At 43.9% G+C, this 14,179-nt stretch overlaps 1 protein-coding gene across 2 annotated transcripts in view; it reads left to right on the top strand.

Moving 5' to 3' along the window:
* KCNQ4 (potassium voltage-gated channel subfamily Q member 4) overlaps nucleotides 1-14,179 on the top strand; it is a 336,458-nt gene that overhangs the window by 224,256 nt on the left and 98,023 nt on the right. For both annotated transcript variants that reach the window (XM_073571818.1, XM_073571809.1), the window contains exons 4-5: nucleotides 6,409-6,584; nucleotides 9,069-9,194. In XM_073571818.1, the coding sequence (XP_073427919.1) occupies nucleotides 6,409-6,584; nucleotides 9,069-9,194 (302 nt within the window). The remainder of the gene's footprint in view (nucleotides 1-6,408; nucleotides 6,585-9,068; nucleotides 9,195-14,179) is intronic.

Here is a 14,179-nt window from a genome sequence, read left to right as displayed (position 1 = left end):
GTCGTGATTCTGCAGAATTGTACTGTCAAAAATTCCGAAAGTGGGCAGTACTTACTACCTGGAATGATAATGCCTTGGCTGCTCTCTTTCGGAAGGGGTTGTCAGAAGCCGTAAAAGATACTATGGTGGGATTTCCTGTTCCCTCTGGTCTTGACGATTCTATGTCTTTAGCCATTCAGGTTGATCGGCGTTTACGCGAACGCAGAGCTGCACGAGAGGTGTTGCCACCTGTTGAACAGATGTCTGAACCTATGCAATGTGATAGAGTTTTTTCCAGAGAGCAGCGTCAGGAGTTCAGAAGGCGTAATAAGTTGTGTTTTTTCTGTGGAGATGCCTCGCATATTATTTCTGTCTGTCCTAAACGCGAGAAACGCTTTGCACACACGTTTTCTGTTGGTGGTGTTCAACCTAAGTTTCTTCTGGCTATTACTCTGATCTGCTCCCTGTCCACATTTTCCGCCAAGGCTTTTGTGGATTCGGGAGCAGCTCTAAACCTAATGGACTTGGATTTTGCTAAACGTTGTGGATTTCCGATGACACCTCTGCAGACGCCTATCCCTTTGAGGGGGATTGATGCTACTCCTTTGGCTAAAAATAAACCTCAGTTTTGGACCCAGGTGGTAATGCGGGTCGCCCCAGACCATCAAGAAAATTGCAGGTTTTTGGTGTTACATAATCTGCATGATACTATTGTTCTGGGGTTTCCCTGGTTACAAATTCATAATCCAGTTTTGGATTGGAAATCTGTGTCTGTGGTGAGTTGGGGTTGTCGGTGTGCCTTTAGTGAGGCTCCGGTGTTTTCCACCGCTCCTCAGTCGCATGATGTTCCTGATTATTTGGCGGACTTTTATGATGTATTTAGTGAGAATGAGTCTGCGTCTCTGCCTCCTCATAGGAGTTATGACTGTGCTATTGAACTGAGCCCGGGGTGTAAATTTCCCAAGGGTCGGCTCTTCAATTTATCTGTACCCGAGCACGAGGCTATGCGATCCTATATTAAGGAGGCGTTGGAGAAGGGTCATATTAGACCATCCTCGTCACCCTTAGGTGCCGGGTTTTTTTTTGTAGCCAAAAAGGATGGATCATTAAGACCTTGTATTGATTATCGTGCTCTCAACAAAATTACTGTTAAATATCAGTATCCGTTACCCCTGATTTCTGATCTATTCTCCAGAGTTAAAGGTGCTTGCTGGTTTACCAAGCTTGACCTCAGGGGGGCGTATAATCTTATTCGCATTAAGCATGGGGATGAATGGAAGACGGCGTTTAATACTCCGGAGGGACATTTTGAGTACGTGGTGATGCCTTTTGGGCTCACTAATGCCCCTTCTGTCTTCCAGTGCTTCATGAACGATATTTTCTGAGATTTTGTCGATAAATTTTTGATTATCTATCTGGATGATATTTTGATCTTCTCCAAGGATTGGGATTCTCATGTGGAACATATTCGGACTGTGTTCCGGATCTTGAGGGAGAATTCCCTGTATGTCAAAGGATCTAAATGCCTTTTTGGAGTACAGAGGATTTCTTTTTTGGGATTTATTTTGTCCCCGTCAACTATTGAAATGGACCTGGCCAAGGTACAGGCCATTTACGATTGGGTTCAGCCCACTTCTTTGAAGGCCCTCCAGAAGTTTTTGGGTTTTGCTAATTTTTATCTGAAATTTATAGCAAAATTTTCTAGTATTGCCAAGCCATTGACTGATTTGACTAAGAAGGGTGCTCATGTGTTAAATTGGTCTCCGGAAGCTGTTTCTTCCTTTCAGGAGCTGAAGCGAAGATTCACCTCCGCCCCGGTTTTGCGGCAACCTGATGTCTCACTTCCGTTCCAGGTAGAGGTGGATGCTTCTGAGATTGGTGCAGGAGCTGTTTTGTCCCAAAAGGATCCTGTAACATCTAAAATGAATCCCTGTGCTTTCTTTTCCCGAAAGTTCTCTCCATCTGAACGTAACTATGATGTGGGGAATCGGGAACTGTTAGCCATGAAATGGGCTTTTGAGGAGTGGAGACATTGGTTGGAGGGAGCTAAGCATCAAGTCGTGGTCCTCACTGACCACAAGAATTTGATTTACCTAGTCGGCTAAGCGCTTGAACCCTAGACAGGCTAGGTGGGCCTTGTTTTTTACACGTTTTGATTTTGTGGTTTCTTTTCTTCCTGAAACTAAGAATGTCAAGGCTGACGCCCTCTCTAGGAGCTTCTTTGCTGATTCTCCTGTGGTGACCAAGCCTGCTACCATCTTAGGCGAAGGGGTAGTTCTTTCTGCCATCTCGCCCGATTTGAGACGTGCTCTGGAAGAGTTCCAGGAGGACAAACCTGAGCGTTGTCCCAGTGGAAAGTTGTATGTTCCTGACCAGTGGAAGAAGAGAGTGATGTCTGAAGTTCATTGCTCTGCTTTGGCTGGTCATCCAGGTATTTTTGGTACTAGAGATCTGGTGAGTCGGTCTTTTTGGTGGCCCTGCTTGTCTCGTGATGTCAGGAATTTTGTGCAGTCCTGTGGGACGTGCTCCCGGTCTAAATCGTGTTCTCGCTCTAGTGGGTTGTTGATGCCTTTGCCTGTCCCCAAGAGGCCATAGACCCATATTTCAATGGATTTCATCTCTGATATGCCTGTCTCTCAAAGGATGACTGTTATTTGGGTGATTTGTGATAGGTTCTCTAAGATGGTTCATCTTGTACCACTCCCTAAGTTGCCGTCTTCCTCTGAATTGGTGCCGCTGTTTTTACAATAGGTGGTTCGCTTGCACGGGATTCCTGAGAACATTGTATCTGACAGAGGAGTCCAGTTTGTGTCTAGATTTTGGAGAACTTTCTGTTCCAAGCTGGGAATTCAGTTGTCCTTCTCCTCTGCTTTTCACCCTCAGACCAATGGGCAGACAGAGAGAACAAACCAGACCTTGGAGTCATATTTGAGATGTTTTATTTCTGCTGATCAGGATGATTGGGTTTCATTTTTGCCCTTGGCCGAATTTGCTTTAAATAATAGAGCTAGTTCTGCCACTTTGATGTCTCCTTTTTTTTGTAACTTTGGGTTTCATCCTCGATTTTCTTCAGGGCAGGTGGAGCCCTCCGCCTGCCCAGGGGTTGACACTGTGGTGGAGAGAATGCACCAGATCTGGGACCAAGTGGTGGATAAGTTATCTCTCTCCCAGGAAAAGGCCCAGCGGTTTTCCAACCGATATAGGACCATTGGTCCCCAATTTAAGGTTGGTGATATGGTGTGGTTATCATCAAAAAATATTGCTATGAAGGTGGCTTCTCCTAAGTTTAAGCCTAGATTTATTGGACCTTACAAGATTTTGGAGATTATTAATCCGGTCTCTTTTCGTTTGGCTCTTCCTGTCACATTTAAAATCCATAATGTGTTCCATAAATCTTTGTTGAAGAGGTTTGTTGAACCTGTTGTTCCGGGGGTTGCACCTCCAGACCCTGTATTGGTTGAAGGTAACATGGAATATGAGGTAGAGAAAGTACTGGATTCCCGTCTGGCTAGACGGAGACTCCAGTATTTGGTTAAGTGGAAGGGTTATGGTCAGGAGGATAATTACTGGGTCTCTGCCTCTGATATTCATGCCAAAAGATTGGTGCGTGCCTTTCATCGGGCTCACCCTGATCGCCCTGGTGGTGTGGTTGAGGGTTCGGTGACCCCTCCTCAAGGGGGAGGTACTGTTGTGAGTTCATTTTCCCCTTCACTACTGAGGCCCGAGGAACTCCCTCTTCTGGTGAAGAAAGGTAGTGAGCCTGATTGTCAAACACCTGGGGCTGATGATGATGACTGGCTGAGTGGAGTTAATGACTGGATATAAGGCTGCCGACGCCCTTCTGGCCTGCGGGTGATTTCTCTGTGGACTTCTAGGAAACCAGTCTGATTCCTGCTCATCTAAAGCTAAGATTTCTGCTTTGCCTTTTTGCATTAGTGTTTTGTTTTCCTTGCTTTTCTGGATTCTGCCATTCCCTGCTGGGGTGAGCTGAATCTACTTTTGCCTGTTCCTCTGTCTTCAGAATATTCCTGAGTACTGACATAGCTTTTTTGAAGCCTAGCGTCTTCAGGGCCTTTTTTACTGTCAGTTTGTTGGCTCTTATTTTCATAGGGGTTTTCACGGATTGCAGACAGCAGCCTTCCTGTCCTTTCCTATCTAAGCTAGCGTGGGCCCCATCTTTGCTTAGTCTATCTTTCTGTCTGTGTTTTGTCCTTTCTTCTTGCTTCACCGTCATTATATGTGGGGGGCTGCCTTTTACTTTGGGGTCTGCTCTGGGGCAGTTTAGATTTCCCTTTCTGTCTTTAGGCTATGTAGTCCTCCGGCTGTGATCGAGGGGCCTAGGGCATCGTAGGAGCCCCCCACGGCTACTGCTAGTTGTGTTGATAGGTTCAGGGGTCTGCAATCCGATAGCTGTCAACTTCTCTGGTTTTCTGGACTTAGCTAGCATTTCTATTTTTGCCTCCTACGGTGACTCAATCATAACAGGACAGGTACAAGGCAAGGCAAGGAATAATAGCAAAGGGACCAGGATATACTGCCTCATGGAGGGCGGACAGGACATGTACAAGGCAAGGCAGGGAACAATAGCACAGGAATCAGGATATTCTGCCTCCTGGAGGGCGTCAAGACAGGCACAGGCAGGACTAGGAATCAAGCCTCCAGAGAAGGCGAAACACAGGACAGGACCTGGCAACTCAGCAGCAAGACACTAACTGAGTGAAGGCTTTGTACAGGCAGCTACCACTGGGTGGAGCTGCCCTAAACACTAGAGGCCTCTTGGTAACTGGCCATGGACACATTAGACAGGTGCACCCTGATTCCATAAGAACCAGAGAGTTCTTGCACTGCCCCCCTATGCATACAGCCAGGAAGCATGCAGAGAGCAGGCAGGAAGCAAGAGGCACACAGCATGGAGCCGGCAGCAGACAGAAGTCACAGCATGGCCTGCAGCAGTGAGTAAGTTGGTGTGTGGGGGATGGGAGGCCATGCAGTGATGCCGGCAGGGTTGTTACAACTGTTTGTGTGACATTAGGTAAGAATATCAGACATTAAGCTATCAGTTGCACTAAAGAGGCTAATACTAGGCGGGGAAACAATGTGGGGGATGCAGAAGCTAGTTAAGTGCTCTGTCTGCCCAGTGCACCCCTACTTATGTAGAGGTATGCAGGAGACTTAGCCCCTATAGTAATTATACTTTTAGAATAGCTTTTAGTAGTTTAATTGGCTGAACCAATTATGTATTTTGTATGCAAACATGGAGTGCTCAGTGCAACCTTGGTGTGGGCTCAGTGCACTGCCCCCTCAATTTTCATACTGAGCACTTTTCTGTAGTGTGTGCCCAGCTGGTTTTGGGGAAAATTAGCATCTTTATTATGGGGGGTATAACTTTGGAATGCAGGAGCTAAACTGCTACAGAATCAGTAGAGCAGTGCCAATTTGGAGAAGGCGCTCAGTTTAAAAAATATCCAGTGAAAAGTTCTCTTCAACAGACGACTACCATTCCTTTTAGTTGATCCAAGCATAAGCAAACGCAATATCCCTGTGACCATCTATGTGGCTAATGCAGCAAATCTGCAGAGAAGCCAGCTGGAATACGGTATTCTACATTTGTGTCTGACCTATTTTAATCTGCAGGTGTTAGTAAAGGCATACATATTTAATGAAAAGTTACAGTTGAGATTTTCATATATGATTCATGAAGGTGAAATGCACTGTGTAGGTGCCAGTCTTGTGAACGGTGCCATTTGATGTGGTATTTCTGTGCCTGCCTGTCCCTGAGGTTTCCCGATTAGTTAAATGTGAGTAGCAGCAATATTGTGACACCAGTCCTGTGTTCTGTCTGTAAAGCCTGATAATGGGCATTAAATGACAGGTCCCCAGTAATGCGGAATTCTATAGTCCCATAATTCTATTTTTGCAGCTGGCAGAGTATGAAGTGAAGCCAGAAGCTGTAAGCAGAACGTCTGTCTTATTGCCACGTGGCATATTGCAGGAGCTCTTACTAGTATTTGTCACTTCAACTCACATGAACTTTCATTACACAGCATGCTATTGTCATTCACGCAAATAATCTAGGTTGCAACATAGTTGCCAAAAAATGTAAAGCAAACTTTGATGCTGAGCCAGGGGATCTAAATGATACCATGCGGCACTACAGCCATGAAATTGTTGCTGGTGGGTTTCATTCAGTAGAAATTGTGGATTGTGACAGCATTTCAGTATCTGAAATGAAGTTGCAACAGTTGAACCCCCTGCAAGGTTTGGTAGCAATCCTGGAGCACTTGTGATGATCCCCGGTTATGCCTCCTGTCTGTGACTTCTTCTGATGTTAACAAGTATTTGTATATTGTTTAGCAAACTGCAACAATGTTTCTCATGTGGTATAAGAGCAAGAAAATGATATTGATATATTTTTTTTCAAAATTGTAGATTTTATAGTCTTAATAGCATCACTGGCAGTGATCGCAGCTGGGACACAAGGTAACATCTTTGCAACTTCAGCCCTGCGCAGTATGAGATTTCTGCAGATCTTGCGTATGGTGCGCATGGACCGAAGGGGAGGAACCTGGAAATTGTTGGGCTCAGTGGTCTATGCTCACAGTAAGGTAATGGTCTTGTACATATTAGTTGAAGTAGCAATTTGCTAATATACTGCATATACTCGCGTATAAGCCGAGATTTTCAGCCCATTTTTTTGGGCTGAAAGTCCCCCTCTCGACTCATACGCGAGTCATATACCGGGGGTCGGCAGGGGTGTCAGATCATACTGACCCCCTGGTGCGTCTGCAGCCCCTTGCTTCTCCCACGGTCTCAGGCACCCTTCTTCAGCGGTCACGTGTTACCGCTCATTAAAGTCATGAATATGCACATATTCATGACTTTAATGAGTGGTACCACGTGACCGCTGAAGGAAGGAATTTCTGCCGGAGAACGTGGGAGAAGCAGGGGGGCTGCAGAGACCGCTCCAGGAGGGGGTGAGTATATGCGATATTCACCTGTCCCCGGTCCATCATTGCGGCCGCTCTGTCCTCCGCGTCCTCTGGCTGTGATGTTCAGGTCAGAGGGCGATGACGTAGTCAGTGCGCGCCGCGCCCTCTGCCTGAACAGTCACTGACAGAGGGACCCGGAAGACAGAGCGGTGCGCAGTGATGGACCGGGGACAGGTGAATATTGCCAGTGCCTGAGCCAGCAGTGACAACGGCATTTGTCCCCCATAGCACGTCGGTGTCCCCGCCTGTTCAGGACACCGGCACCTGGCCCCCAGCAACGAGAAGTGAGTACGTAATTTTTTTTATTTGCAGCAGCATATGGTGCCTATTCTATGGAGCATCTTATGGGGCAGCATATGGTGGCATAATGTATGGAGCTTCTTATGGGGGCATAATATATGGAGCATCTTATGGGGGCATAATGTATGGAGCATCTTATGGGGGCATAACCTATGGAGCATCTTATCGGGCATAATTTATGGGGCATAATGTATGGAGCATCTTATGGGCATAATCTATGGAGCATTTTATGGGGCATAATGTATGGAGCATCTTATGGGGGCATAATGTATGGAGCATCTTGTGGGGGTATAATGTATGGAGCATCTTATGGGGGCATAATGTATGGAGCATCTTATGGGGGCATAATGTATGGAGCATCTTATGGGGGCATAATCTATGGAGCATCTTATGGGGGCATAATCTATAGGGCATAATCTATGGAGCATCTTATGGGTGCATAATCTATGGAGCATCTTATAGGGCAGCATATGGGGCATATTATTCTATAGAGCATCTTATGGGTCATAATATATGGAGCATTTTATTGAGCAGCATATGGGGCCATAACCATTATGGAGCAGCATATGGGGCATATTATTATATGGAGCATCTTTTGGGGCCATTATGAACCTTTGTGCAGCATTATATGGAGTGTATTTTGTATGGAGCATCTTATGGGATCATCATGAACTGTATGGAGCATTATATGGGGCTCCTGATTCAGTATGGATATTCAAAAACATTTAACCTACTGATGTCTCAATTAATTTTACTTTTATTTGTATCTACAGTATTTTTATTTTTGAAATTTACCAGTAGCTGCTGCATTTTCCACCCTAGGCTTATACTCGAATCAATAAGTTTTCCCAGTTTTTTGCGCCAAAATTAGGGAGGTCGGCTTATACTCTGGTCAGCTTATACATGAGTATATACGGTAGATTATCTTCAATACATGTGATTTTTGGTTCAATTTTGTAAAAAGATATAGCTTTTTACACTGTTTTGATGCGTGAATAAAGTCCTGGATTTGGGTAAAGAGGGCTCATGAGAGGAGCTCCCTCCACACATAGAGTATAGCCAGCATCTGTGTCTAACAGCCCTTGCTGTTAGCCAATCGGATGCCGCTGTTAATCTATGACAGTGGTATTCAAATGGAGCATTTACTAGTACATGCATGCTCTCATCACCCCCCGCTACATGCTTGCTGAGTACTGATATATTGATATATTGCCATGGCACCCAGGGACCTGTTGAAGACCTCCATGGCTGCCATCTTGGTACGTCTGTGAAGTTAAACCACATAATAAGCTCTATAGGAGACCATGATTTTTCCTAAATACTGAAGTACTATGGTATTGCAGCATTAAATTATCACATTTTCAAGTCATCTATGGGGACATTAAAATGCAAATAATAAAAAAGTTTTAAAAATTATAAAAAAAAAGTAAACCACATGCCTGTTAACCCATTAAAAATTAAGAATGGAAAATGTAACATATTTGGCATCCCTACATCTATAAGATGGTAAATAATATAAAGAGACAGTTTACGCTGTTACGATTCAGGTTAAGCTGAATAACAAAAACCACAGTGGGCATGAGATACCTGGAAATCACATCCACTTTTTTAGAACTGTAAAATGCTGTGTTTTTGACACCGTGATAATGCGCAGCATCAAAAATGCACCAAAAACTAATCATGCGCACACAGCCTTACAGTAGCAATTGATGTGTTTTTTTGTCTGTTTATTAAATTAATTCTTTTTATGAGTTTCTGAATAATGTAAACAAGTTTCTTATATGTGTCTTTGTACTGCAGGAGCTGATCACTGCGTGGTACATTGGTTTTCTGGTGCTAATTTTTGCATCCTTCCTGGTATACCTGGCAGAAAAAGATGCGAATAATGAATTTTCAACCTATGCTGATTCACTTTGGTGGGGGACGGTAAGTGTTCTACAGCTATTGTTTTCAAAGCGTAAAAGCATATTGATTGATTATGTCTCATCTCAATGTAAACTAATCCATTAGGCTTAATTCACACTTAAAGTATTGATGCAGCATTTGGTGTAGTTTTTTTTTAACCCAAACACAAGAAAGTATACATACAATGCTTTGAAAATGTATTTTTTGTGTTTTGCTACATCACAACCTGGAATTTTGCTGTTTTCTTGTGGGTTTGCATCAGTTCATGTAAAGGACATGTCTACAACTGTGAACATTTGGTTTTCTTTTTATTGTGAAGCAAACAACAAAGAAGTCAAAATAACTGAAAACTTCAGTGTGCATAACTATTCACCCCTCGAAAGTCAGTACTTTGTAGAGCCTCCTTTTGCAGCAATTATATCTGCAGGTCTCTATGAGCGTTCTACATCTTGCCATTGGGATTTTTGACCATTCCTCAAGACAAAACTGCTCCAGCTCCTACAAGTTTGATGGTTTCCTTTGGTGAACAGCAATCTTCAAGTCTGACCATACATTCTCAATTGGATTAATGTCCGTGCTTTGACTAGGCCACTCCAGAACATTTACACGTTTTCCTTTAAACCACTTGAGTGTTGCTTTAGCTGTATGCTTTGTGTCATTGTCCTGTTGGAAGTAGTGATGAGCGAGTATGCTCGTTACTCGAGTTTTCCGAGCATGCTTGGGTGTTATCCGAGTATTTTGGGCGTGCTCGGAGATTTAATTTGTGTCGCCGCAGCTGCATGATTTGCGGCTGCTAGACAGCCTGAATACATGTTGGGATTTCTTAACAAACAAGCAATCCCCACATGTTTTCAGGCTGTCTAGCAGCCGCAAATCATGCAGCTGTGGCGACACAAACTAAATCCCTGGAAACGTCCAAATTACTCGGCGAACACCTGAGCATGCTCGGAAAACTCGAGTAACGAGCATACTCGCTCATCACTAATTGGAAGGTGAACCTTCGTCCCAGTCTCAAATCACTGACCGACTGAAACAAATTTTGCTCAAGAATATCCCTATATTTCGCACCATACATTTTCCCCTCTACTCAAAACATTTTCTCTGTCCCTGTTTCCAAGAAACCATCCCTACAGTATGATGTTGCCACCACAATGTTACACTGTGGGGATGGTGTTCTTGGGGTGATGAGTTTTGTTGGTTTAGTACCAGACTTAGCATTTACCTTGGTGGCCAGAAAGTTAAATTTTGGTCTCATCTGACAGCACCTTCCTCCATACATTTGGGGAGTCGACCACTTGTCTTTTGGCAAACTCAAAATAAGGCTTACAATTCTTGTGTGTAAGTAAAGGCTTGTTTTCTACCCACTCTTCCATAAAGGCTACCTCTATGGAGTGTACAGCTTATTGTGGTTGTATGGACAGATACTCCAGTCTGTACTTGGGAACACTGCAGCTCCTTCAGGGTTACCTTTGGTCTCTAAGCTGCCTCTCTGATTAATGCCCTGCTTACCCGGGCTGAGGGTTTTGGTGGACGGCCTTCTCTTAGCAGGATAGCTGTCTTACCATGTTCTTTCTATTTGATGACAATGGATTTGATGTTGCTCCGGGGGATCATCAGAGATTGGGTTATTTTTTTAGAACCCGACCCTGACTTGTACTTCTCAACAACTTTGTCCCTGACTTGTTTGGAGATCTCCTTTGTCTTCAAGGTTTTTGCTCACTCTTCCATAAATACCAATAAATCCATAAAGAAGATGTTCGGTCAAAATCGATAAGTCTGCCATCACTCTGTATGACTGCAGACTTATAAACCCCCCCCAGCACATGCACTACGAGGATTCGCTGGTTTCTGAGTCTGGATCGGAGAGCATATTTGCATTATGCATACTCCCTGCGAGTACCCGACTACTGGGCATGCCTCGCTCCATACACTTTTATAGAGCGAGGCTGCACCCCAACTAGGGATGCAGCCATCGAGTGGATGTGGCCGACTATAGAACACGGCCTTGCCCCATACAAATGTATATTCAACATGACAGGTTTCGATTAAAGGGAATCTGTCACCTATTTTTTCTACCTCAAGCTGCGGCCATTGCCATCAGGCGCTTATCTACAGCATTCTGTAATGCTGTAAATAAGCCCCCGATGTAACCTGAAAGAGAAGAAAAGCTAGTTATATTATACTCACCCAGGGGTGGTCCTGGTCCGGTTTTGGTCCGATGAGTGTCGCGGTCCGGTCTGGCGCCTCCCATCTTCTAGCGGTGACGGTCTCTTCTTTGCTTCCCGTCGTGGCTCCGGCGCAGGCGCACTGCTCTGCCCTGTTGAGGGCAGAGCAGAGTCCTTCATTGCCCAGGCACTGGACCTCTCTGAGCTTTCCCGGAGCCTGCGCACTGCAGTACTCTGCCCTGCCCTCAACAGGGCAGAGAAAGTACGCCGCACCAGAGCCGCGACGGGAAGCAAAGAAGAGGACGTCACCGCTAGAAGATGAGAGGCGCCGGACAGGACAGCGACACCCTCCGGACCCGAACCGGACCTGGACCACCCCTGAGTGAGTATATTATAACTCGTTTTTCTTCTCTTTCAAGTTACATCGGGGGCTTATCTACAGCATTACAGAATGCTGTAGATAAGCCCCTGATGGCGGTGGCCGCAGCTTGAGGTCGAAAAAATAGGTGACAGATTCCCTTTAAAACCACAGATTCCCTCCAGCTTATGCTATAATTAAAGGTAGTTGAAATTTTGCATCAACAATTTCGTGCAAATTTGCGTTATTTTGATTTTAAGTGACGTGCACATTCTGCGGCACATTTTCTGCCATTTTCTGAAGATTAAACCCATCATATTGCTGTGGATAAAATCTGTAGCAAAAGTGTGCCACAAATCTTTGACATGTCAATTATGCTGCATATTTGAACATGACAAAAAAGCATGCCCTAAAATCCACACAGATTTTCTTATCACATGAAAATAGTTCTTAAAAGCAATTATTGCACTTTACTTCTCAAACAACCTGCCATATCTTAACATAACCTTTTGGCATCACTGAGACTTCTGCTTTTCACATACATGCTCTATCATTGTCTTTCAAAGTTTGAACACATACCCATTATAGTTTATGGTACTGTTGACATGTCTGTTTTTTCGCTGACTGTGTGTGTGCTTAAATAATTATAATTTTTGCCCAAATCACAGATCACAATCACCCAACCAAATCATTGGGTCTGTGCCATTCATGTGCAATACGTGTGCTGTCAATTTTTCACATAATAAGTTGTATGGAATATTTATCAATTTATGTTTATTTTTTTTTAATTCATTTGAGCAAATTATTGATGAAACACTGAAGGTAAAAACTGACACACTGATGAAAATCTGATCCAAAACACTGAAGAAAATCAGACTATTTTTTGCCTGCAAGAAAAATCACCATCACATGATGGACATGTAGCTTTTTCAAAGACAAATCCAGCAATAACATTAACATGGCCAGTACATTAGTCCATCATAGAGAAATCAGCGATTGATTGGATATGCTCCTGCTTGATTGACACCTCCTTTGCTTGAAATCACACAGGAAAAGATCTGTCAGTCAAGTAGGAGAAATCATCACCAGGAAGGGAATGATAAAAGCACTTTAGCATTGTTTGCACCTCCATTCAAATGCTGATTTCTCAGTAACAGAAGAAGGGATTGGCTAGGTAAAGGTAGCACTGCATGTGTCTTTAAAATAGCTACAGTTGTGCTCAAAAGTTTACATACCCCAGCAGAATTTTTGCTTTCTTGGCCTTTTTTCAGAGAATATGAATGATATCACCAAAACTTTTTCTCCGCTTATGGTTAGTGGTTGGGTGAAGCCATTTATTGTCAAACTACTATATTTTCTCTTTTTAAATCATAATGACAACCCAAAACATCCAAATGACTCTGATCAAAAGTTTACATACCCTGGTGATTTTTGCCTGATAACATGCACAGAAGTTGACACAAATGGGTTTGAATGGCTACTAAAGGTAACATCCTCACCTGTGACAAATGCCAGGAAAATTGTCCAGGATGCAAAGAAAAACGGACAAATAACATCAGCTGAAATACTGGACTCTCTGAAAACTAGCGACGTGGCTGTTTCAAGATGCGCAATAAGGAGGCACTTGAAGAAAAATAGGCTGCATAGTTGAGTCGCCAGAAGAAAGCCAAATGACCCAGATCAAAAGTTTACATACCCCATTTCTTAATACCGTGTATTGCCCCCTCTAATATCAATGACAGCTTGAAGTCTTTTGTGGTAGTTGTGGAAGAGGTTCTTTATTTTTTCAGATGGTAAAGCTGCCCACTCTTCTTGACAAAAAGCCTCCAGTTCCAGTAAATTTCTGGGTGGTGTAGCATGAACTGCATGCTTGAGATCCCCCCAGAGTGGCTCAATGATATTGAGGTCAGGAGACTGAGTTGACCACTCCAAAACCTTCACTTTGTTCTGCTGTAGCCAATGACAGGTCGACTTGGCCTTGTGTTTTGGATCGTTGTCATGTTGGAACGTCCAAGTACATCCCATGCGCAGCTGATGATTGCAAATTTACCTCCAGTATTTGCTGATAACGTGCTGCATTCATCTTTCCTCCAACTTTGACCAAGTTTCCTGTGCCTTTGTAGCTCACACATCCCCAAAACATCAGTGATCCACCTCCGTGCTTTACAGTAGGAATGATGTTCCTTTCATCATAGGCCTTGTTGACCTCTCTGCAAATGTAACGTTTATGGTTGTGGCCAAAAAGTTCAATTTTGGTCTCATCACTACAATTTACCTTGTTCCGGAAGTTTTGAGGCATGTCTCTGTGCTATTTTGCATATTGTAGATGAGATACTTAGTGGAATTTGCACAGTAATGGCTTTCTTCTGGCGATTCGACCAAGCAGCTCATTTTTCTTCAAGTGCCTCCTTATTATGCATCTTGAAACAACCACACCGCTAGTTTTCAGAGAGTCCGGTATTTCAGCTGATGTTATTTGTGGG

Source organism: Dendrobates tinctorius, unplaced genomic scaffold (assembly GCF_039654945.1).
Source record: "Dendrobates tinctorius isolate UK_male_01 unplaced genomic scaffold, ASM3965494v1 ptg000007l, whole genome shotgun sequence".
In the NCBI taxonomy this organism is placed as follows: Eukaryota; Metazoa; Chordata; class Amphibia; order Anura; family Dendrobatidae; genus Dendrobates; species Dendrobates tinctorius.
This window is presented reverse-complemented; position numbering and strand designations above follow the sequence as displayed.